A 23,682-nucleotide genomic window follows, 5' to 3' on the forward strand; every position below is an offset into this window, starting at 1 on the left:
TGCTTTTGTTTGTCTTTTAATAGCATTATATAACACAGCTAAGAAACTCTGCCGATCTTTGTTACAGAGAGAATGGGCGACTTAATATCCCAGCTAAAAACACCAGCTGCACTTCTGGCTGCTCAAGGAAAGCCTGGCCCACCTGGAAAAGATGGACTGCCTGGACCCCCAGGTGATCGAGGACCTAATGGTAAGGCTGATAAAGTGACCATGTGTTACAAAGTACTAATTGCAATCTCAGACTGAAAATGTGAATAATTAAATAATTAAAGAAGGCTGCTGCATATATGTGGCTTCCCAAGTATTAGCACATTAAATAAAGGTGTTGTGATCTTGATTTGAAATGAATTAACCCGTACAAGACGTGTGGCCTGATACTTATTACACCCAATACAATTTTACTAATTCACTCTCAGGGAGGGTTTATCTACAAATTTAATATCCTATTTTTATAAAGACCAATGGTGGGTCTTATACATGTATAGGATGCAATGGTGAGATAGGAGTATGTAGTGGATAGTCCACTGAAGTGTGACGTATTGCTGGTATACCATATTCATACAGCATAGACTGATGGTATGGGAGCCATCAATGTCTAGTTTTTATTTGAAATACACAGGTGAAAATTAAGGTCTGTACTGTTTACATGATTTACCTAATTTAAATGTCAACCATTGATGGATGCAAGTCTTGATGTGTTACTCTTGTAAACGATCCTGTTGTGGTGGTCATGCTGCATCATGAGGTCTTGCATTCATCGTCATATGTGGTTACCAATTCACGCTTACCTCCCTACTGCCATGTGACTTGGAGGTTACTTTGCCCCAGGGCCGGACTGGCTACGGGGCAGTTTGGTATGCTGCTGAGCTGGGTGCTGATTTCGTTAATGGGGACCTGTGTGAGCTAAACGAAATTCGTTTTGCTTTCAGTATTTCAATGCACACGCAGGTCTCCATGGACGAAGTCAGCCCCCACTGCAGTAAAATCAGGCAGCAACTCGGCAGCATTCCAAACTGCCCGGTAGCCAGTCCGGCTCTGCTTTGCCCCAAACCAAATCCCTGCAACGTAGGAGTATTATGCTAAAAATACAGAACAATAAAGGAGTGCCATGAAACATCAGGGGCTGCATTACAAAAAGTGCCCCGGAGCACAACAGGCTTTTGCGCCAGCTTTGTGCACCCCCGGGGCACTTTGGTAATACATAAGGGGCCGCAGATGGTTGTGCTTCCCCTTCTGAAATACTGATAGCCCCCCATTGCACATAAAGCGCCAGCGCTGTCTCCAGGGGACATTCCCTCATTTGCAATGGGGCGCGCCCCATGCAAATGAGAAAATCCCTTCTCCTCTGCACCCATGTCGTATTACGGACGAAGGCACAGAGGCAAAGAAGCTCTCAGGAGGCGCACTGACAGTGTGGCACCTAAAAAGTGGCCCACTCTCAGTGTGCTACTTGAGAGCAGCTCTCTGGAGGAGGCAAAGGGGGTCCTATGGACCCCCCACATCCCCTTGCAGGCAGGAACAGTCACTGCCTGCACCCGCCTGCAAGGGAATCTCTAATCCCCTTTAAATGTGCAGGCGGGTGCCTCCTGCATTATACAGCCAGAGTGGCTTCAAAGCAGCTGCTCCGTTTTTCACATGAAGGTTCTTTCCCCAGGGCAGCATGAGTTTGCGGCTCCCATGAGGGCAGCGCATTCATCATAATACAGCGCATTTTCCTTCATTGCACTGGGTGCACCTTTTAAACCGTGCGTCCAGCTCAATGAAGCAAAGTGCGCTGCATGTATAATGCACCTCCAGAATGCTCGACATGGGTTGTCTCGCAGTATTTGTATGAATAATGACATCTTGAATTTGAGTAGTGGTGGTCCAGAGGACACAAATAAAAAAAAAAGAAACTAAGGTGGATTAAACATGTATGTCTCACTAAAACGTAAATATGATTAAAAAAAGGCACAGTCAAAGTACTTTACCTTCACTTAAAAGCTGACGATGAGGTGCATGTTTTGGGGCACAATGAAAAGCTTGAAGATTTAAACATAGTGACTAATTGAACCCTAATAATGAGGGCTCTAGGGTCTTTCCACAAATGTAAACATGTGTAGGTATTGTCTTACTGTTTGAAAGGCATTCAATATGCTGAGTCTTGGTACAGTTTAATACATTCCATTACCTATTCAAAGTTGTGGTTCTCCAAGCACTTACTGTTATATGTAAACCTCATCAACCTTAAAGCAGTTAAAGCCGTTCTAGGTGGTCTGCCTTTCAGTAATGAAACTTTTGCCAAAATACAAAATGAACCCCTATTCCATAGTGGAACTAACTGCTATATGGATCTTTTTCACCATACAGCTGTAATAAGAACAATTGATGTAGCTAAGACTCTCCTGAATCTTATTTTCCCAGCACGTTTTATGCACACATGTTGATGCCATAATAAGTCACTGTCTACACTTGTCTGCGACTATTAAAGAAAGGTAGACCACAACTATAAATCGGGGGTTCATGTCTTAACACAATGCATGAACCTGCAAAGTTGGGGTGCCACATTCAAAACCCACCAATGATTCTCTCTAATCTTGAAATGAAAGGTCCAGATATGCTAAACGTTTTTTAGGTCGCGAATACTCCTTATCTGAGGTTGCAACTGCAAATACAAGTGTTCCAAAGTTAACAAACCCATTTTAGGAGTCAGTAAGGATTTACAAACTCCGAAAATGGCTTTCAAAATGGATATCAAAATTATTTTATTGAATGGGTGTGTTGTAGGTGTCCCTGCCAAACAGCATTTCCTGTCTGTATGTATCAATGGATTGACTGATATAGCAGTGGTAAACGATTGAAAAGTTGCCGACTAACAAGTTGGGGTAGTAACTCATTTGAAAAAGGGAATTTTTATGTGTGTAGGCAGTAGTCTGGGGACCACTGCTAACTCTCAAAGAAACCATTCTATAAATATCCTTATAGAGAAGAGGGTTCTTAAAAAAAAGAATTTCTGTTTTTAAAGGCAGTTACAGATATGGTGATCTGCTGACCCTTGCAGGCCACCATCTCTGTGATAGCCACCAATAGGCGTGACTAGCAATGTATAAACTACCTCATGTACTTTTAAGGAGGTGGTTCAAATTGCTACCCACTCCAATTCAGAATTTTTGGAAGTTACCTGTTAATGCATTGGTCAAATTGGAAAATTCTACACTGGGCGTAAAAATACTGGTTGCCAATTGCAACCAGTTTTTACAACCACTGTATTAGCAGTTCTGACCCCTAGATTGTAGATGCATCCTGGTACTAGGCCCATCAACATTGATTAAGCCAATGTGCATGAATAAAATTTTCATTTTGACCTAACCAGATCATATTTGCTTCACAAAGAAATGTTGAAGAAGGACATACCTGTTGTTGCCTGTGTGGGGCATAAGCAGCCAGCAGATTTATCCCTTAACTCTAGGTTACTCCCACTCACACCCCTTCCCATTGAAGAACAAGCACTGCACTCCAAGCCCACTTCATGGACCCTTCCATTGTCTAAGATTAGCTAAGGAATGAACACTGTGTTATTGCAGTTTCAGATTTCTCTGTCCGTAAAGGTAGTTCTTGATTATTATCTTTTGTTAGTTTGGACTGCTCTGGGATCAGAGTAAGTCAGACTGGAGAAGAAGACGAATGGGATCTAGCGCTTTAAGAAGAATAAAGATTATTAATCCTGCTAGGAGAAAATCGATGGAGCCCGGAAGGCGAAATGAGCAAGAAACAAGTAAAACTTCAAGTTGCATGAGTGCAATCCCAAGGGATCTGTGTAGAACTGCTGATGTGCTTTGTACTTGAAGACTACCAGTCCTACTATGTTATTCAATGCTGCTCTTAAATTGCTCACTGCGCATGTGCGTAGGTGGCTTACTCCCAATGCTATGCGGCAAGTGAAGACTTCTTATGATTTGCTATGTATTATATGTATCTGAAAAACTTCAAATGAAGGTTATTTCTTGCGCTTGTTTCCTTACTTATAGACACATTTTCACTTGTATTTGCAAATATTATACAAATGATATTTTCAATTCCTTATTATCAATAGAGCAGATCAATACAACGTTTCCAAACCAGGTTATCTATGAGGGAACCTGTTTTTTAAGCAATATCATTTCTTCAGGCAGAGCGCTATCTAACTGGGGCTGAAGGCATGCTTCACCACTAAAGACACATGCAGGAATAATGTTCAACTTGCAGTATGAAAGCAGTGTATGTGGTGAAGCGCTACTGCTAAGAGGAAGCACAGGAGCCTGAAAATCAGTAATAATGGGAAAACTTTCCTCTTTACCAACCCTACTTTAAGTTATTAAAAAGTTCCCCAAATCACTGGCTAATTTAGTGGCAGTGATTTCCTAATACTTTATACTCCAGCGGTCACATGCATCAAACGATTTTGGAGTCGCAAACGGTGCGAATCGGAAAATTCGGCCGTTTGCGATTCCAAAATCTCTTTTTGGTATGCATGAAACAATTTTTTTTAAAACGCAATTTTTTGCATTTCCTAAAAATGCGATTGCATTTAAGGAATCGAATTTGTGCGATTCCTTAAATGCAATGCATGAATGTTTTAAAAAATGCGAATTTGCAAATAGGAGGAGCAAATTAACACGAGGTTGACCCTCGTGTTAATTTGCGAAATCTTTCAAAAAAGCTCAAAAAAGCATTTTTTAAAGTGTCATGTTACACACACACATGTCCTTTGGACATGTGTGTGTGAAACTTGCACTAAAAAAACATTTTAAGGGTGCAGGGGGGGTCCCTTGAAATGCTTCAACAAATTGCGATTCGCAAAATAAAAATTGCAAAAAGGCATTGATTCCTATGGGCCTCTAGGCCCATAGGAATCAATGTAATGCCATTCCTTAATTGCGATTCGCAATTAAGGAATCGCAAATACAGAAAATTAAGAAATCCTAAAAACTTTTAAGATTTCTTGATGCATAGGTTTTTGCAATTCCTAAATTGCGATTCCTCAATTTTCGCAATTTAGGAATTGCAAAGTCCTACAATGATGCATGTGGCCGCAGATGTTTTACTTAGGCATTAAACAAGTGAAATATTAGGAATTCGCTGTGTATGAAAAATGTGTACAGCTGTCAGTGACTGTGCTTTATTATGAACCCATTGTTTTGATGCACACCACCCCTAAATGCTCACTGGAAAGCCTATTTACCTGCCTGAAGTAGTCTGAAACAGCTGTGTTTTCCTGAGAGCCACTTATGAAATTAATTTCCACACAAACAGGTACACATACACTCATTCATACTCCAGTTTTCCTACTCAATATTATGCTAACTACAAGCATAATATCACATTTTGCTAAACCACTGCAGATCTATTTGACAATAATACATTTAAAATATGCTACGAAGCCTCTGTTTTTCAGTATTACACAAGGATTTCATTTACGAACCAGGTAAAATCCTGAGAAGCCTTGCCATACCTTTGTTGGACGTTTTATATTACAGATAAGCATACAAAAGCTATGCAAATGCAATTATAGATTGTTAGGCCCTAACTAGTTGTACTTCTAATAAAGGTATATTACAATTTAAAAATGTTTATGACCAATATCTTTTTTTTATACCTGCCAAGAATTAACAAAGGGAGTCCTGACTGGCATACATTGTTTTACGAGGGCGGAGATCTTTGCCGTTAGTGTTGAGATGGTAACACTCAGTACTCCCACTCATAGGATGGGAAGTAGGAGTAACAAGGAGGCATGTTTTGCCCTAAATGTTTAGAAAGTTTCACATATATGTGGGGGATTCTCAAACTCTTCACTTTCAACCCTGGAAATGATCAGAGATTTACTCGAGTACAGGGCTAGAGCTGCAAACCTTTCAGGATGGGAAGAAGAACGGATCACCCCGACATGTTAGGGGTGTAGAGAGAGCGCTTTCTCCACTAGTTAAAAGGTTTTCTCTGCAGTGAAAAATATACATTTACAACGAAGGCGCCATTCCTCCACTGCGGAGTTCTCCGACATGGAGAATTCTGCATAGAGGAAATGGAGCCTTCACAAAAGGTTACATGACATTCCCAGTATGCCTTGAAACTTGTGCATGGTGTACCATTCTAGGTGTACCTCTGGCAATGTTTGCGAATTCAAAAAATTTGGAAAAGTACCTCCGGGTAGAGGCTTGTAAAGTTATTTTTTTAAATGAGAAAGACCGTATCTGCTCATGTGCAGAGGGAATGCAGAAAACAACACTTGCCTGCTGGTTGCACAGTGTTATTAATATCTTTATCTTTATTTTGGTTCTTAAAGTGAACCATAAAAGCATAATTACACCATAAAATACAGAAGAATTAGACAACAATTATTTTTCGAAAGTTGAATAGGCAAAAAAATTATGTAATTGTAATTTACACTGCATTACTTATTTCTGTTTAATATAGCTCCTTTAATAGTTGTGGGCTTCACAGGAATTAGCATCTTAAACATGTAGGGCACGATTCACAAAAAGTTAAACTTAGACTTTTGGTCTAAACTTAGACCAAATGTCTAAGTTTATGACTTTGGGAATTTACAAAGGGCATTTACATGTACTATCATTATGTTCGCACGTGGGGAAGATGTCCACTCTGAGTGCGGACATAATGCTAGTGCTTGTAAATGCCCTTTGTGAATTCCCAAAGTCATAAACCTAGATGTTTGGTCTAAATTGAAATCAAATGTCCAAGTCTACCTTTGTGAATCGGGCCCAAAAATCCATAGATATGCACCATAAATATTGTCTTGGTCACACTAACTTTGCAAAGGTATATAATGAGAATAGCCTGAGAATCCAACACCGGCCCTATTCTGCTGAACCTGATTTAATTAAGCTGTGTTGTACATTCTCGACTGGTTATGGAAACTATAATAATTACAGACTTCATCATAATTATAAATTCTAAAATGGTTAACACCCATTTTGTAGTTATAAACATATAATGGTTATAAACTCTTAACTAGTTAAAAGGAACTAAAATATGAATGGACTATATAATAGCTATAAATTCAATCATAGGCACCCCAAAGTTGCTATAAATCCAGCAATAGTTATTATATAGATATGCTAATCATGACAGACCCTATACTTTTTGCATATTAATTAATGAGTGTGTGCTGTTTAACAATTACAAATCATATTGTAGCAATGCACGTTCAAATAGATTCCATCTCAGTGAAGACGAATCTATACTCACCTTTCATTCACTCACTCTTTTTAAACCCTAGCCCAGTTAAAAAAAATACAAGCATATAAAACTATTGTGCCGGGCCATTGGCTCTAAGTGTTACAGCAAACAAATGATGGATGGAATGCTGACAATGCAAACATTTTCCCCCAGTCAAAAGATCTGGGTTAAATCCAACGTTCTTTTGCCCACTACGCCACCCCAGTTTGGACCCAGCGATATACAAATCAGTCTTGACCCTGTGCCCCACGGGAACAGTCCAGACCGAATTGCCAGGCCAGGTCCTCCATGGACCGAAAACAAGCATCCTGGGACCGGTTTCAGGGTATGTCAACCTTCTTCAGTCATGCTAGGTTGAATCCAGTGGCAAAGTGAGCAAGGGACCCATGTCTGGGCATACCCATCCCACTTAGGGCAAAAAGTGTTACAGAAAACAAATGATGGATGGAATGCTGACAATGCAAACATTCTCCCCTAGTCAAAAGATCTGGGTTAAATACATCGTTTTTTGCCCACTACACCACCCCAGTTTGGCCATTGGCTCTGGCATAATCAATTGTCCTTTTTATGTGATTAGGTCACAGTGCATATTAACACAAGAATGGTCAGTCTAGACTTTTGTTTTTGCGCTCTTGAAATGGGAAAATATTCTTGATGGGCAGCAAGAGAATTAATATCTGTTCTGTTGGGCTAATTTACATACTACAGGAGGAGTCTGTATTTGACTGTGCGATCAGAGATTTCAGTCTTAGCAAATCCACTCAGCGTATTACCACTCGGTGCTGAGTTTCAATAAACATCCATTATTCTGCCAAGAAAATGCTTAAGTGGTAAAAAGGCACTAAACAATATATAGAGTTATGTAAGCAGGTTGAAGATGTATTCTCTGCAACATACAATTGTAATGCAGAGACCCTTGTTACAGTTGTAGGCTGTTTAAAACATTGTTTAAAAGTATATATTTGGTCCTCAAAGCTTCGACTCAGCATTCATGATTTTTCTCATTAGTCTCTAATTTTTTTTTTCTTTTTCAAATTTTCTTTAATACATCCGAAGTTGTGTTTTCAGAGAACAGTATCCCATAACCTTTAAGCAGCGATTTCTGTCTAAAGCATTTTACACAGACTACGCTTTATAGTGCATTTAGCTTTGATATGACAAATAAATGCAAGACTCCTAATGTTGGTGCCCTTTGATAATATGGGGCCTGATTACGACGGAAGACGGACTTCTGTCAATCCGCCATCGTCCCGGGGCTGGGGCCCACCCGCATATAAGGTGGTGGTCCCACATATGCTATTACAATGAGGTCAAAAAGGCAGTTTTTTCCATTGTGGCGGGTGCTGATGGCTGCAGCATCCTCTGCAATGGAAAAAATTGAGGTTTTGCTTTTCCCTGCACTACATGGCAGGCACCATACGGTGCCTGCAACATGGTGTAGGGAAATGTAGGGGGGCACCTTAGGTGCCCCCAAGTGCAAAAACCAATTGCCCCTGCACAAGAGGGGCCTGCAGCGGGCCCCCAAAGGCCATCCCTGCCATCAAAAGGCTGGTGGGGAACCAGCATCGTGATCTGACCGGCAGGGCCTGCTAGGCACCGCCGGCATGAATTACATGCTGAGGGCCTCAGCAGCACCAACGGGCTCAAGGAGCCCATCGGATATGTGGTGGTCGGTGTTTCCGACCGCCACGGTACCGTCTGCCATCATAATATGGCGGGTGGAAAATGGCCTCACGATGGCGTTGAACCCGCCACCGACAGCCTGTCAGTGGCAGGTTCACTGCCATTGTAATGACCCCCACAATCTTGAATGAGATGTATTTTCAATAAACCTTTCCATGTTATTTTTCAACCTCATTTTGAGAAGAGTAGAAACCATTGAGATATAACTAGTAAAAACCAATAACATTATTTACTTGATAAAGAGCGTTCACAAAGAAATTGTTTGATTTGATACTTTGAAATACGAACTATATTCTAGATAAGTAGATCTATGGTAGCAATATATTGTGATTTCTAAGGTATTTTATACCCCCTTAAAACATCGGGAAAAATGTCCTTAGATAATTTTAAAATAGCTACAATTGTAATTTCTAACAGGTTTAAGATTATGATTTGTAAAATACATACCTATAACCCTATTTCATAATAAAGGGCACTCCATTGCTGTCAAAACGTGTCTACAAATAATGTGTATAACACCTTCAGCACGGCGCGAATTTTCGCGCTGTGCTGAAGGTTCTAAAAAACGGGCGGGGCCGTGACGGAACGGTTCCGTCATAAGCACAGCCCAACCGACGCTCATGACGGAACCGTTCCGTCACAAGCATCGAAGGGGTTAATAAATGTTTTTAAGATAAGAATCACTTCAGTGGCTGGCAGTGCTTGTTATTATTTTGAGTCCTGAGTTTTGTTAAATTTACATAGATAATCTCTCACATAAGGCTTATACTGTTTAATACTGATATAGAAAAAAGCTTATAAAAGTATATGTTGACTAAATGTTTTAATCTTGAGATGTGAAAATTAAATGCAAATACCTTTAGCAATTAGAAGTGGTAATATTTAGTGCAGCAAAACACTTTTTACAATCTTAGTACATTAAAAACAATGTCATATGCCGTACCTTTGATATTTAACCTTGAGGAGACTCAGGATGTTTTTAGACATTTTTAATTTCTTCACATTTACTCTCATGTTATTGAGTAGACATATTACACAAGGCGATTTTGCAATCAAATCTTCATCCATACGATTTGGGCTCATGAGATTTCTCCTTGCATGGCCTTCTTCAGGCCAAGAATTGCATGCATTTGTAATCATACTGTCTGATGAATTACTAAACACTGAGCACAGAGACCACAGGTTACTGTATTGTTGCTAAGCCATGTGGCCATTGGGAATCAGATCTTGTGAAGAGAGCCACATAGGTAAAAATGCTCTTTTTCGGCTCATCAATCAATTATTTTGAGTCTCTAGCAAATACTGAAGTTAGCCAGTTTTTAGATGAAGATTGAAACATACGAGGTGGTCTACTGGTCCTGTATCCAGGTATTTTGTGCACCTCTGATTTAGAATAATGACTTTGGTTCATTGTATTAGACACTTATTATACAAATATTAAACAGTGTTAATGTTGAGTGGGAGAATGACTACGAATGCGCGAAAGCTTTGAACCTGAAATAAGGTACTCTGGAAAACAGGGTGCTCAGACCATACAAATTTTGACGTGATGGAGTCAACTCCGATTCTAAATTTATATTTGTATGTTTCATAGCTTATTTAAATATAAAATCGTTTCGAAATGATCAGATTCACAACTAAGTACATTGCAACATTATACAAGGAAACAATCGCAAGAAATATGATGGTGAAAGAAACGAAAACCTAGTTTATTTCCACTTAAATTGATTGATTAAGCGTTGCTCTCGAATCATTTATTGCTAGGCCAAGATGGGACAGTTCGTTTTGTTTCATATCGAGTCTATGCATGCATCCTCTTGAATTATTGTATAGCTGTGTCTTCTTTGAAGTATCATGTGTTGAAAACTTTATGAAAATGACTGGCATATCAAAATAGTGAAATTAACTTTATTCTGTAAATCCAATCTTATTGCGTGTTAATCCAATGTAAACTGAATTCGCCTTCGATATGAAACGTGAATTGCCTCACTGTGAAAACAGGCCAAGATCAAGATAAGAGTTACTGTGAATGTCTTCCTTTGCATCAGGCCCTGCACTGTTGAGCCATACAGATGAGACGTTTTCGTTATTTCACTGTATTTGTAGAATTGGCTAGGTTGGTACATTGGCTTTCAAGGTTGAGGAGTAATAAGGAGGGAGAGTGAATAAAAGAAAAGCACACTCTCGACAGTTGCATCTTGTGCCCATTAACATATGTTGATTATGGCGTCCAGTACATCCCTATCTCGTTCATAGTCTTTTGCTACCTTGTGGTGCTAACATTCGTTATTTACAACAATGTTACTGCTGCAAACAGTATATTCTATTGCAAATACACAAAACACCGACCTGTGCAATGTTATATGGAGCTAAACAGCCTATCAGTGTCATTTTATTCCAAATATTTTTGTAATGATTATTGCTAGTATGAAGCAGAAAACAGATGGGTGAAAGAAAGTGAAGAACGATGTTCGCTTCTCCCAAAAGTACTGACTACTCAAAATGAAATGAAGTAAAATAGCACCCAATTCTAAACTGCAATATGGATCTAAATAATACATAAGTGCGGAAGAGAACCATCCAAGCACTTAATTTAATCAAGAACCAGCAACTTATGCCAGGTGACATACAGAGTGAAGGTATGTGTGCTTTTCTCATATACCCATTGCATTTTTTAAACATAATTACATATAGTGAGCACATCAACATAGCATCAGAAATTTATAAACTGTACATGTCAAGGCATAGTTTGTAAAGCATGGTTTGTGAAAAGCACAGTCATGTCTGCAAATGTGGGCTGTGATGTACCATGGATTAAAGTGCAGATTACGTAAATACTCATAAAAATAATCTGTTTAGTTGGATCTTCGGTGGTTATCCTAATCTCTCAACATCATCCTCAATTTAAAGTTCTCTTGCTCACTTACTGCACCCATATGGCTTCTTGTGTAGACTGAGTGATCGTTAGAATGCAGACATTTCTTGCCTTTCCTGCCCAAATTACTATTAAAAGGCCTGCTTCACAAAGATCTTTTTTGAAGGCTGAGATATGCAAAGTGAGAATCTCAGTTTTGCAATTTAAGAAGAACAAAGGAGGTTTCCATGTTGTCAGCAGAGCCGGCCTGGCCGTGGTGCATCAGGCATTTCCCCGGGAGGGTGGGGGGCCGGTTTTAGGGCAGTGGTGGCCGGATTTGGAGCGGTGGGGCTGGTTTTGCAGCGATGCTGCTCAATTGTCTCCCAGTAACAAAACCGGTAGTGCTGGAGGCCGGTTTTGTTAAGCAGCAGTGTTTCATCCTTGCCCCCCCCCACCCTCATAGGTGGTGGCCTCTCCGACAAAATTGACAGGGCTGCTTTGGGTTCCCAGTCCGGCCCTGGTTGTCATAGTGCTTGGAGGTGAATACAAGAACTGCATTCATTTAGTGCTCGCCTGACCACCATGAATAGTTAATTGTGCCTGACATCGAGTTATTCATTGTCTCCCTATTGTTATGTTACGTTAGGGTGATTTATACCGCGCATGGCTGCCCCAGCAACAGGGCGTCCCAGCGCTAGCAGAATGGGTAGCCGGAAGAAATGACATTAGACGGATATGAAAAGACAGGTTTTGATCAGCTTCCTGAATGCCCAATGATCGTGAGTGCTGCGGGCAGCTCAAGGGATAAAGTTCCACAGTGCCGGGGCCAGGGCTTCGAAGGAATGACCCCCTGCTCTGCATCGGCGGATACGTCGGACGCATAGCAGATGTTGATCGGCGGAGCGTAGTGCGTGCATAGGGACATAGTAGTGCAGAGTTCCTGCAGAATTTGGGGACCCTGGCCGTACAATATCTTATGAGCAGTGCATAAGGTTTTGAACTGGACTCTTTGTTTCATGGGCAACCAGTGAAGATGGTGGATAAGATTGGTAAGGCAAAAAGAGTACGTGCTGCTGCATTCTGTACTCGTTGAAGTCTTGTGGTGACTGTTTTATTGATGCCGAGCAGAAGACCATTGCAGTAGTCTAGGCGAGATTGGGCCACCACTTGCACTATCAGTTGACGAGTAGGAGCATCGAAGAACCGCAGATTGTGTTTGAAGCTGCACAGGAGGCCGAAACAAGTACCAGCAACTTTTTTTGCATGAGGCTCAATGGAGAGGGCAGTGTCAATCAGAAGCCCCAAGTCTTTAACAGCATTTTTCCGTTGAGGAGGGGAGCCCAGGGTCGCAGGCCCCCACTGGTAATCCCATTTATGGGTGTCACAGTCTACCAGGAGCAACTCCGTTTTGGCAGAGTTCAGCTGTAGGTAGTTGTTTGTCATCCAGTCTGAAATGGCCAGGACATCTGCACAGAATTTCTGTTGGTCTATGGCCAGATTGTTGGTAAAGGTAAACACCAGCTGAGTATCATCCGCATAAGATACCATTTTGATGTTACGTTCTTTGGCTAGAAGAGCCAAAGGGCGGACGTACACGTTGAACAACGTGGGGTTCAAGGCCGAGCACTGGGGAACGCCGCAGCTTAGAGGGTAGATACTGGACAGATAAGGGGGGGGCATGCACCTGGAAAGAGCGCTCTGATAGAAACGAGGCAAACCAGGCCAGAGCCCAGCCTTTGACCCCAATCTCCTCAAGCCGTTAGAGAAGGATCTGTGGGAGACCGTGTCAAAGGCCGCACTGAGATCGAGTAGAAGTAGTGCGGACGTACCACCCTCATCTAATGTTTCCCACAGCTGCTCTGTAATCCCCATGAGTGCTGATTCCATGCTATGTCTGAGAGCTATCCAAAATTTGACTGGACTCTAGATATTTAGTCAGGATGCTGTTGACATGGGATTCCATAATTCTGGCCAGATATGGAAGCAAAAATATAGGTTGGAAGTACTCCAGCAGATATTTATTGAGAGTGGGCTTATTTAGTAGTGGGACAACTTTGGCATGCTTCCAAGATTTAGGAATCTCTGACGATAGGAGGGAGTTGTTAATACATTTCTGGCCCTCCATCACAAGACAGTTGTGGAATTTCCCCAAAAAATCTGGTTTTACTGGGTCATCGGGGGCACCTGATTTGACTTTGGCTAAAGAAGCTAAGTCTTCAAGAGACACAATTGGCAGAATTTCTATGGAGTATGGGAATGTGTTTGGGGTAGGGGTTGCCATGAGTTCGGAGGAGCTTTGCCTCATGTCAACAGCGCTGTAAATATGTTCTACTTTATTAATGAAGGTTTTTGCCAGGGAGTCGCATTGGGTATTGGAAGAAATGGTGTCATTGGTTCCTGTAGGAGGTTGCAACATATCTTTCATGAGGGTGAAGATGGTTTTAGAGGGGTTGGAGCTAGAGGCAATTGAAGCTGCATAGAATGAAGCTTTTGTCTTTTGGACTAGGTTATGGTAGGTTTTTATAGCCTTTCTATAGGTATTTTTAGCAGTGTCTTCATAAGTGCGCCTTCAAGCCCATTCCAAAATGTTTTCTTTTTTTTTTTCCACCCAAAGGATCTCATTGTTCCAGGTGTGTGTTTACATGCGCCTCGCCCCTGACAGTTTCTTCGGGATGCACTGGTCAAGTGAATTGTTGATCCAGCCCCTATTGCCCATATGGACATAAAAACAGGAGAATGTTGGCATCAGCAGGCTCCTCGATCTCAATTACGTGCATAACTCCTCATTTGAAATGCACATTTCTCTGTTCACTCCTAATCGAGTGGTAATGAAAGAAAATGTATTACTATGATCTAGCAGCCCATGAGTATTACAATAAGGGCTGAGAGACCTCTAGCGGCATATTTATCATACTTTCATGTAGCACAATGCTGCAAGACACCTTGCTGCGCTGCACTGTGCTGCTTGACAGGGCAGGAATGATTTGATCCAGCATTTTTTTTGGGCTCACTTGCTTACCTTTGGTCCTTTGATAGACCTTTCTCTCCAACTGAGAAGTAATGGGAGTTAGCACTAACATTAATCAAATTCAATTAATGGTGTAACCCATTTGGCTACACAATGAAGACCAGGAATTGGTATCTATGTTCAGCCAAGTTCATTACAAGTTAATAATTGAATACAAATAAACAACTCATAAAACCATGCTGTAAAGATACAGAATAACAACTGGGATTCTTAGATGCCTAAAGAAATTAATGCAAATGAGTATGAAACAAACAAGCAATTCTGTTACAGCAATGCAGAACAACAGCATAACAATCTGGTGCTCAGAGAATAATCTAAGGTTCTCTCTCCTATACATTCATAGTCTAGAATTTCAGAATCCAGAGAATGATTTGGGGAATGGAACGCTAGCAAATCAGGGAAGTTCCATGAAGGAAGTCAGGTCAAGACAAAAAGTAACCAAGAAGACAAGCATAAGATTCCCTGCAGCGCGGTCAAGAATCTACTATAGGTCAAGAATAAGTGTCAACCTAAGCCGCACTTAAGCAAAGATCAAAAAGCATTGAGTTCTAAACGTCTCAAAGTCCACTCAGGTAATAGGGCATCAGGGAAGGTGTCTACAATGAATCTGCAACAGAGATCTGCATAGAGTCTGCAGTAAGGCAGTCCTGCAAGAGTCAGAAGGACTCTCAAAGGGGCTGAAGGAAAATTCGGAAAAAGTCCAGGGGGAACAGTATATTATAACATGCAAAGTTCAATGGGCAACACCCATTGATCATGCCATCAGTGGTCCATTTGTATTTGTCGAATCATCCAGAGGCAGACTGCAACATTGCTAGTTTGTCCCACACTGGATATAGAACGACATTTAGACACACGTAGATGGCAACCTTTTGTCAAACGATTAATTCAGTTAGTATTCTGTTTCTCCATGTACCTTCATCAAGGTACTTTTCGCAGGCCATTTCCCCCCTATGTCTATTACAGTTTTGCATTAGTTCTAAACTAACATGCAGGTGAATACCTGCAAGAAATATTGCGCTGGCAGAAAAATTAAATCAGCATTATGCAGCATGGCGAAATACAGGCCTACTCCTAACAAGTTTGAACTATAATTTCAACAGTGCATATTTAATATGCATGTGCTCATTTTAACACAAATGAATATACGTTTCTAATGCATTAAGTTTCATACTACATGTAATATTCAATTTCATTAAAATATTCAGTTGCAAGTATAATTGAGAACTATATTTAAATCAAATATATGGAATATTAATGCACACCTTTAAAAAAATCAATGTTGTTTCTAGTAGGATTACATTCTACATATATGAAGAGGAGTTTGTTCTCAAATACAATTCATTCAGTGTTGTGAAGTAGCACATACAGTAGACAAGTCATATTTCATCTCTATGCTGAGAACATTCTCTCCTAAATGAGAATGATTCTTTATTTGTCACACTTAGTTATGGTAAAACATTTCTGTGAGTAAGTTCTCTAATCCTACAGTTAAGCACTCTTTAATAATGTTAAGTTGCAACACTTATATTATTTCTTTAAACCATACATAAATCATGTGCCAACAGCACTTTCATACCATGTGATTCTTAAGTTTCCATGACGTATAAATGGTGGGCAATCTTTGTGTTGGACCAGCATCATATTTAACATCATAAACACATATTCCTGTCCTTTCCTTGTGCTGGCACACTTTTGGCTGCCTAGCGCCAATGCCAGCACCCTTTCACCATGTTGCCTGTGTTGCAAGCAGGATTGTTTTTGTGCATTAAGGGACACCTTCCTGCAGAAAAACAATCCTGAGAAGCATTTTCCTCTTTCTTTGTGTGCTGCAGAATACCTGACACATAAAGAGGAAACAACGAGGAACACTAGAGATTTTGATGCATTCCCAGGTCTACCACTAATGGTAATTCTGAGATTGTAGCTAAATCCATGGGTGGATATGTGGGAAGACCCATGCTCCACACCAGGGAAAGCCTCCCTGGGGCAGAATAATGCAAGGTAGTGATTTGCGGCAACTTGCATTACTCTAGATTTATTAAGCCATGCAGGCCACGTATGACTTGCTTGCCTGCAAAGCAAATGGAAGCTAAAAAAAGCTTTGTGAAGCAGGCATCCATTTTCTGTTTCACATATGACTCTCGCTGCCAAACTTTCAATGTCAAAAACACCTGCTCAGCTGGTAGGGACTTGCTATCCATACCCACCATGTTTTGCTGATGCCAATATCAAGGCTAATGGGCAGACACATTAATAATTTCTATTGATTTTGTTCCACATCTTTGCAGTAGTTTCCCTCTGCCCGTTCAGTGATACTCTTCAGAAATGGCTCTGTAGTTTTTCCACTGCCTGTCTCTAGATCTAACCACTCTTATTTCTGCAGCTGCAGATGCCTAGAAATGATATAGGACTAGAGCCTAAAATGGTACACAGAATATATTTACTGTGAACATTACGTAATTGATGTATACATCTTCACAGACCTATTGGCATGCCAGGTCTATGATATTTTTGCTTAAAAGAAACAAGATCCATATGTGAACATTCAAAGTCCTCAATATTTTGTACAATATTTCTAAATCTTCTCTAGCTTCCTGTTCATCTCCTCCTCACTCTGCTTCATTGCTTACTTCCCTTGCTGTAAACTCCATAACCACTACCACTTTAACTGTTTGAATACACCTCTGACTCATACACATAACATGCCACATAAGGTCAATTGAAAAGGAAACATGGAAGCACTTTGAAGGGTGTCCCATCTTATATTATATATATTTGATCCCTATAAAAATATACATTTTTCGACCCCTTAGATAATTTGCCAGTTATATAGAACGAAGACCACTACTAATCCCTGAAGATTTGTTGTGTGAAAATTACACCAGTACAAGGATCTATAGCGTAATTCAGTATTGAGTTAACTTGGTGCAAGAAATTGCAAGATTTTGGAAAATATGCTTTGCACCAATAACAAGGCTCTTCAATCTATGTCATCGCCACGACACCAGTTGGGATCCCGACCAAAGTGACATCACGTCTGGAGTCCCAATTTCACACCTGTATGCTAAGCGCACTTTCTCTCTACAATGTACCTAGGGGCATATTAGCAAGAACCTCATTAAAATTATTGCCGTTTTAGCCACAGAAAACTGCCGGTAAAATGGTGATGATGAGCTTGCTTATATGTGTTATAGAATTCCAATAGAAGCCCACGTTAGATGTCCTGCACATTTAACCTGGGCTTCTATTGGAATTCTAATTTTAATGAGGTTCTTGCTAATATGCCCCTTAATTCTTTAAAAGAAGAACGATGCAGCGTCTTAGTGTTGCTTGCTTAGTATGTTTTCCACTCTACCTGAAACTGGGCTAACTATCCATCTCCAAATTGAGGATATAGTGCACCAGACAGTTCTGCATCTGCATAAATAGTCGCAGAGATCTGAATTTATTTTGCTGAATTCTCAGACTATGATGCTGAACTTTTGAATTCCAACAGGATAGCAAATCTTCACCCAATTCTTAGCAGGCTAAGATAACTCCCCTCACTTGAATCAAGAAACCATACCTTAACAGCCAATCAAACCAATATACCTCATGTAATATATATGTTTCAGATTTAAACACTGGATTTGTGTTCAAATTCATTTGCACTTTTACGAACATGTTGATTAATGTTTATACTATATAACGTTTGTTGTGCTTGTTTTCTTTGCAAAACGCAGCTTATGAAGTATTTCCTTCAAATGTTTTCTACGAAACAATTTTCAATTATTAATCAATGTGAAGAAATTGAGCATTTTGCTGTTTAAATAGCCATATATCATTTAACAACTACCAGTATTGTGTGTATGTATTATATGCTAACATTTTGATTTGTTACTTTTCTTGCAAACCTGCTTATTGTACATATCATTTCTTCATTAAAACATTTTACACAAATGCAGTTGTCTTTTATGTGTTTCCCAGTACTGATATTTGGTATTACACATGGTGGAGGAACCCTGCAGTTCAGCATGTTTTGGCTGGAATGGATAGTAGCATGTTCCTTTGAGTAAAGCTCAATCTACTATTCAGTAAATGACATGGAAAACTCATTATAGCAAAAAAGAACATTCATTATTATGTGCAATTCCTTTGATCAAATCATGACACCCTCATTTATGGAGAGATAATGAATTTCTGAAGAAAGAGAGGGAGTGGACAGAATGCCGTACTCCTAGACAATGAGAGTATTTCTTCTCTACATATAGTAACTGAAGTATATTTTATGATAAATCTCTCTTGCACTAGGTCTGGGGAGTTTCCATCTGAACAAAAGTAGTTGACTCCGGATGACTGGGCTTGCTCATTTCCTTGTGCTCACACAGTGTCATGGACAGTTGCTAAAACCAACAATGCTATTACATTAGTTCTGAAAATCTCCCAAATAAAAGAACAAGAAAATAATTGAACTACACTTATGACAAACACACTGCTTTTCTTACCATCTCTCAGGCACCTTATGTTGCTTTTCTGATAGAGGCTTCTAGACGTAGATTCCTTACCTTAGAATGATCCCCAAGCATCAGACTTGCTCCAAAAATCTTTTTGCAGTATCCCTGTGGGCCGGTAGGTGGCATTGTTCTGCTCTGCATTGATGTTATCTGTACCAACAATGACATATGCTGTACCTAAATATGCGCCACTGTGGTGCGCTGATGTCAATTCTTTCCTTTCCACACCAGATAGCACAGATCCATGAAGAGCTACCCCTCAGTCACTTTTGTGAGCTGCTATTTTTGACTTTTTTTTAATGCTTTTAGAGAGGTTTTTTCTCCTGGTGTGACAGAATGTTACTCAAGAAACCATCTGGTTTCAACTCGTGTGGGGCCTGTCACAGACAGATGTCTGTGACAGACCCCCACTTGGTCTATCTATGGTGCCTTGAGAAAGACCATGACTGGAAGACCTGCAAGAATTGCTGCACCATGCACCCAAAGGTACTGGAGGATCTCTCCCTTAAGTTCCTTGCTCTTGACGTTGGATCACGCATTGACGATCAAGATCCCGCTCACGTGGAAGGTCCTGGCACCACGCGCAGATTCATACCAGATGGACATGCGCTGTGAAGGCTCCGGTCTCTTCGTAAAAAAGGCCGACTCATCACTACAGCTATTAGGACTCCAAAGCTACAGTCAAGTCTTTGGGTCACTCTATAGCCCCTTGTCACCCCTAGTCTGCCTTTCTCCCCTTTTGTGGCCATGGAAGGGGTTTCTAACCTCATCAAAACCCTTAAGCTAGCTTCTACGCATGTCAGGACGCAGTTCCCACTGTTCACGTGGGACAGGTAGCCAGAGGTTGGGCCTGTCCACCACTTCCCGGCACCCGTAACCTCAAAGGCCCTTTAGTTTGCCCTCCTACCATCAATGGCATCCTGGATCCACCAAAATGATAAGTTATTGGAGGACCATCTCTCCTTACTCCACCAGATGGTATCGGCTCTATTAGCCTAGGGAGCTATAGAGAGGGTGTTGGCTTCAGAAGTAGGTCACAGTTGCTATTCTAGCTACTTTCTGGTGCCCCAAAAGGACAGCGTCCTTTGTACTATACTATAACTGTGCCTTATCAATCCCTGCCTCAAACAGGCAAAATTCAAAATGTTCACGCCTGCTCAAGTTCTGTCTCCCCTGAATCCAGAAGACTGGATGGTGGAGTTGGACTTGCGGGACGCCTATTTTCAATGCCCGTCCTGCCTGCCCACAGACGTTAACTGCGGTTCACAGTGGGCCACAAGCACTTCCAGTTTTCCATGCTCCCCTTCGGCCTTACGAATGCCCCTTGGGTGTTCACCAAGATGAAGGCGTGGTTGCAATACACCTGTGGGGGTCTGGGGTTCCAGTCTTCCCCTACCGCGACAATTGGCTGTTGAAGGCAGGTTTGCCCTGGGCAATTGTCTCCCACCTCCAGACTACGGTGAACCTCTTTCACTTTCAGGGGTTCATTATCAATGTGCAGAAATCACACCTGACTGCCTCTCAGATGCTCCCTTTCTTTGGAGGTGTTCTGGACACAGGCTTATTCTGCTGAATGGCGAGTCCAGGATATTCAGGCTATGATTCCAATATTTAAGCCTATGATACCAACCAATATTTAAGACTGAACTGCCAGGTCAGGTCCTCCCTGGACAAAATGCAGGCATCCTTTTGTGTTGCTTTAGTCACCCTGAGTGGGAATGGCATGCCCAGACATGAGTCCTGTGCTCAATTTGCCACTGGATTCAAGCTAGCCTGGCTTATGAAGGTTGATACCACGAAACCGGTCCCAGGATGCTTGTTTTCCAGTCCAGGGAAGACTTGGCCTGAAAGTTCGGGCTGGACTGTTCCAATGGGGAGCAGGGTCATGACTGATTTGAATATGGCTAGGTCCAATCTGGGGTGGCATACGAGCAAAACAATATGGATTTCACCCAGATCTGTGACTGGGGGTGAATGTTTGATAATGTTCATCATTCTGTCCATCATCTTTTGGTGTTGCTCTAGTATGTATTAGATGAACAAGTCACTTTCCTTGATGAACGCTTTATCTGGTAGAGACTCTATCTAGCCACAGATTTCTTACCGATCCTCCCATCCTTCCTGCTTTGTGACGCGCTTTAAGTACGAAGGCTTCCCCTTACAAAGTGCCCTAGAAACTCACACCGTGGTCAGTCTTTATCATGGCTCAGTACGCTTGCAATAGGAAGTCGCAAAAATGAACTGACATCAGCTTGTTGAGGTAGAGCCTATAGAGGTACCACACGCATGACGTCTGGCACAGACGATGCAGACGTGGAACCAAACGACACCACCTACCGGTGTGGAGGGGTACTACTCAAAAATTTCCAGATCCAGTCTGACGCCTGGGGATATTTCAAAGTTAGGAAATCTGCAGCTAGATAGAGTCTCTACCAGGTAACGCATTCCCAAAGTTAAGAAAATTGTTCATTGCATCATGAATATTTTTAGACAAAATATAAAATAGACAAAGACTCATAAAGTTGATGAAACTTGAAACAGAAAAGTGACCTATTCTTTCCCACTAGAGTAACGGTTCAATGGCAGTGGTGAGTCATTCACATTTGACATTATTTTTTATTTTTTAATTTAAAGGTTTTATATGGTGCTGGCTAGACCTGAAGGTATGAGAGCGCTTTACATGAGTATCAGACCATAGTTGCAGGTTACATTGTTACAAATGTTACATAGTTATTAGAGCTTGGCAAACATAGTTACATGTACAGTCGAGACGGACAAAAAGGACATATACGTAAGGGAAAAAGCAGGCAAGGGGAGAGATTCAGGGGAGGGGGTAGGAGAAGGGGAAGTAGACAGAAATGGAGGAGGGGAGGGTGAGACACACAGCATGGAAAGAGGAGGGGGAGGGTGATGGGGACACAAACCGGTAGACGAGTCAAAGCTGCGTCCAAAGTCCAGTAAGCTGTGATCCCAGGGGAAGTGGTATAATTTCCCCATCTCTGTTGCGAGAGGCTCCCTATAGGCAGTGGACACTCTCAGAGGGGTCTCTGAGACTCCAAGGCCTACATACTGGAGCCTTCCCCAAAAAGAGGAGAGGGAGTGCTTTGGCAAGGGGTGCCATACCATACCTCTATTGGGAGTGGCTCCCTTGGCGCTCAGACTCCAGAGTAAAAATATTGGATCTTTCCCCAACAAGGGGAAAAGGAGTGCTTAGTCAAAGGCACAAAAGGACTTGGGGCTAGGTGGTGTAGTAGGCAAGGGGAGAGATTCAGGTGAATGGGGATAGGAGCAAAGGAAGTAGACAAAGAAAGAAAGAGTACTAAATGGGAACAGACAGCATCAGTTAGGGGGACAGACATTAGGTAAGACATAAAATACCATGCTTATTATTAACAACTTTGGTGATGATTAAAGATCCCTACTATTTGCTAATTGAAAGCATTCCTAAAAGATACATGTATGTACAGAAAACGTTTCTGAATAGTCTTTGTCCTGGTCTGTTACTTAATAATCTTGCATATGATTAGGCTATGCGTATTTTACATGGTTTTTTTTTTTCACCACTTCATTTTCGTGTTATTTTTGTTCAGGGAGGCTTATTGTCAAAAATGCCTAAGGACAACTATATATATATTGCAAACTGTTCCTTAACAGTTTTCTGACTTGCTCCAAAGCAGATGCGGTGTTATACATATATATATTCATCTCCAAAGGTTTGTGAGCAAGGTACAGAGGTGGTAGTTAAAACGTGTCAGGTCCCAGTATTTGTGGATTAATAAACTTCACTTTGGAGATTCATCGGCCCTGTCAGAGTGCGGACACCTTCTTTGATTACGAAAGATGATTTGGGGATATTTGGAATATATATACTAACTGCGCTTAGTTGTAAATCTCCACTCAGAAATGGTGCATACCTAAAAAGCGAATAGTCATACTTATGTAAAGGAATATATTTGCCCGTGAGTAGATCTACACATGTAAAATTTCCCTTTTAATGATTCAGGCTTTTTGTCTTGCTAATAGTGTACTCCCCACTTTTGTAAGTCTACCTCAAACATAATCTAAAACATTATGTCAAATTTTTTTCCTGACAAAAAGCCATGAATGTACTTCCTACTCTCTAAGTAATGATTTGATTCGTGAACCCTACTCCAACTTCTCAAATGTATGATTTATACTCGTATCTTTTCTTTCAAAAACGAAACTGGAACAGAATAGAAAGAAAAGCTTCCTGTTGTTAGATTCTAAAACTTGTGAAGTTGTGTTTAAAAAACACAATTGGAAAGACAACCTATGAAAGAGTTGCAGGCAGCTGCTGATCACCCAGTTGATAACAATAATCATGTCAAAGTCTTGAGGCTATTTACATAGTCCAGAATAATCTAATAGCTAAGACAATAATGCTCACA

General features: G+C 41.0%; 1 protein-coding gene across 2 annotated transcripts in view; it reads left to right on the forward strand.

Moving 5' to 3' along the window:
* The window catches only part of COL19A1 (collagen type XIX alpha 1 chain), a 2,464,374-nt gene that overhangs the window by 2,405,483 nt on the left and 35,209 nt on the right, over positions 1–23,682 (forward strand). For both annotated transcript variants that reach the window (XM_078648013.1, XM_078648014.1), the window contains one exon: positions 68–190. In XM_078648013.1, coding sequence (XP_078504139.1) covers positions 68–190 — 123 coding nt within the window. The remainder of the gene's footprint in view (positions 1–67; positions 191–23,682) is intronic.

This window comes from Lissotriton helveticus, chromosome 6 (assembly GCF_964261635.1).
Source record: "Lissotriton helveticus chromosome 6, aLisHel1.1, whole genome shotgun sequence".
Taxonomy (NCBI): Eukaryota; Metazoa; Chordata; class Amphibia; order Caudata; family Salamandridae; genus Lissotriton; species Lissotriton helveticus.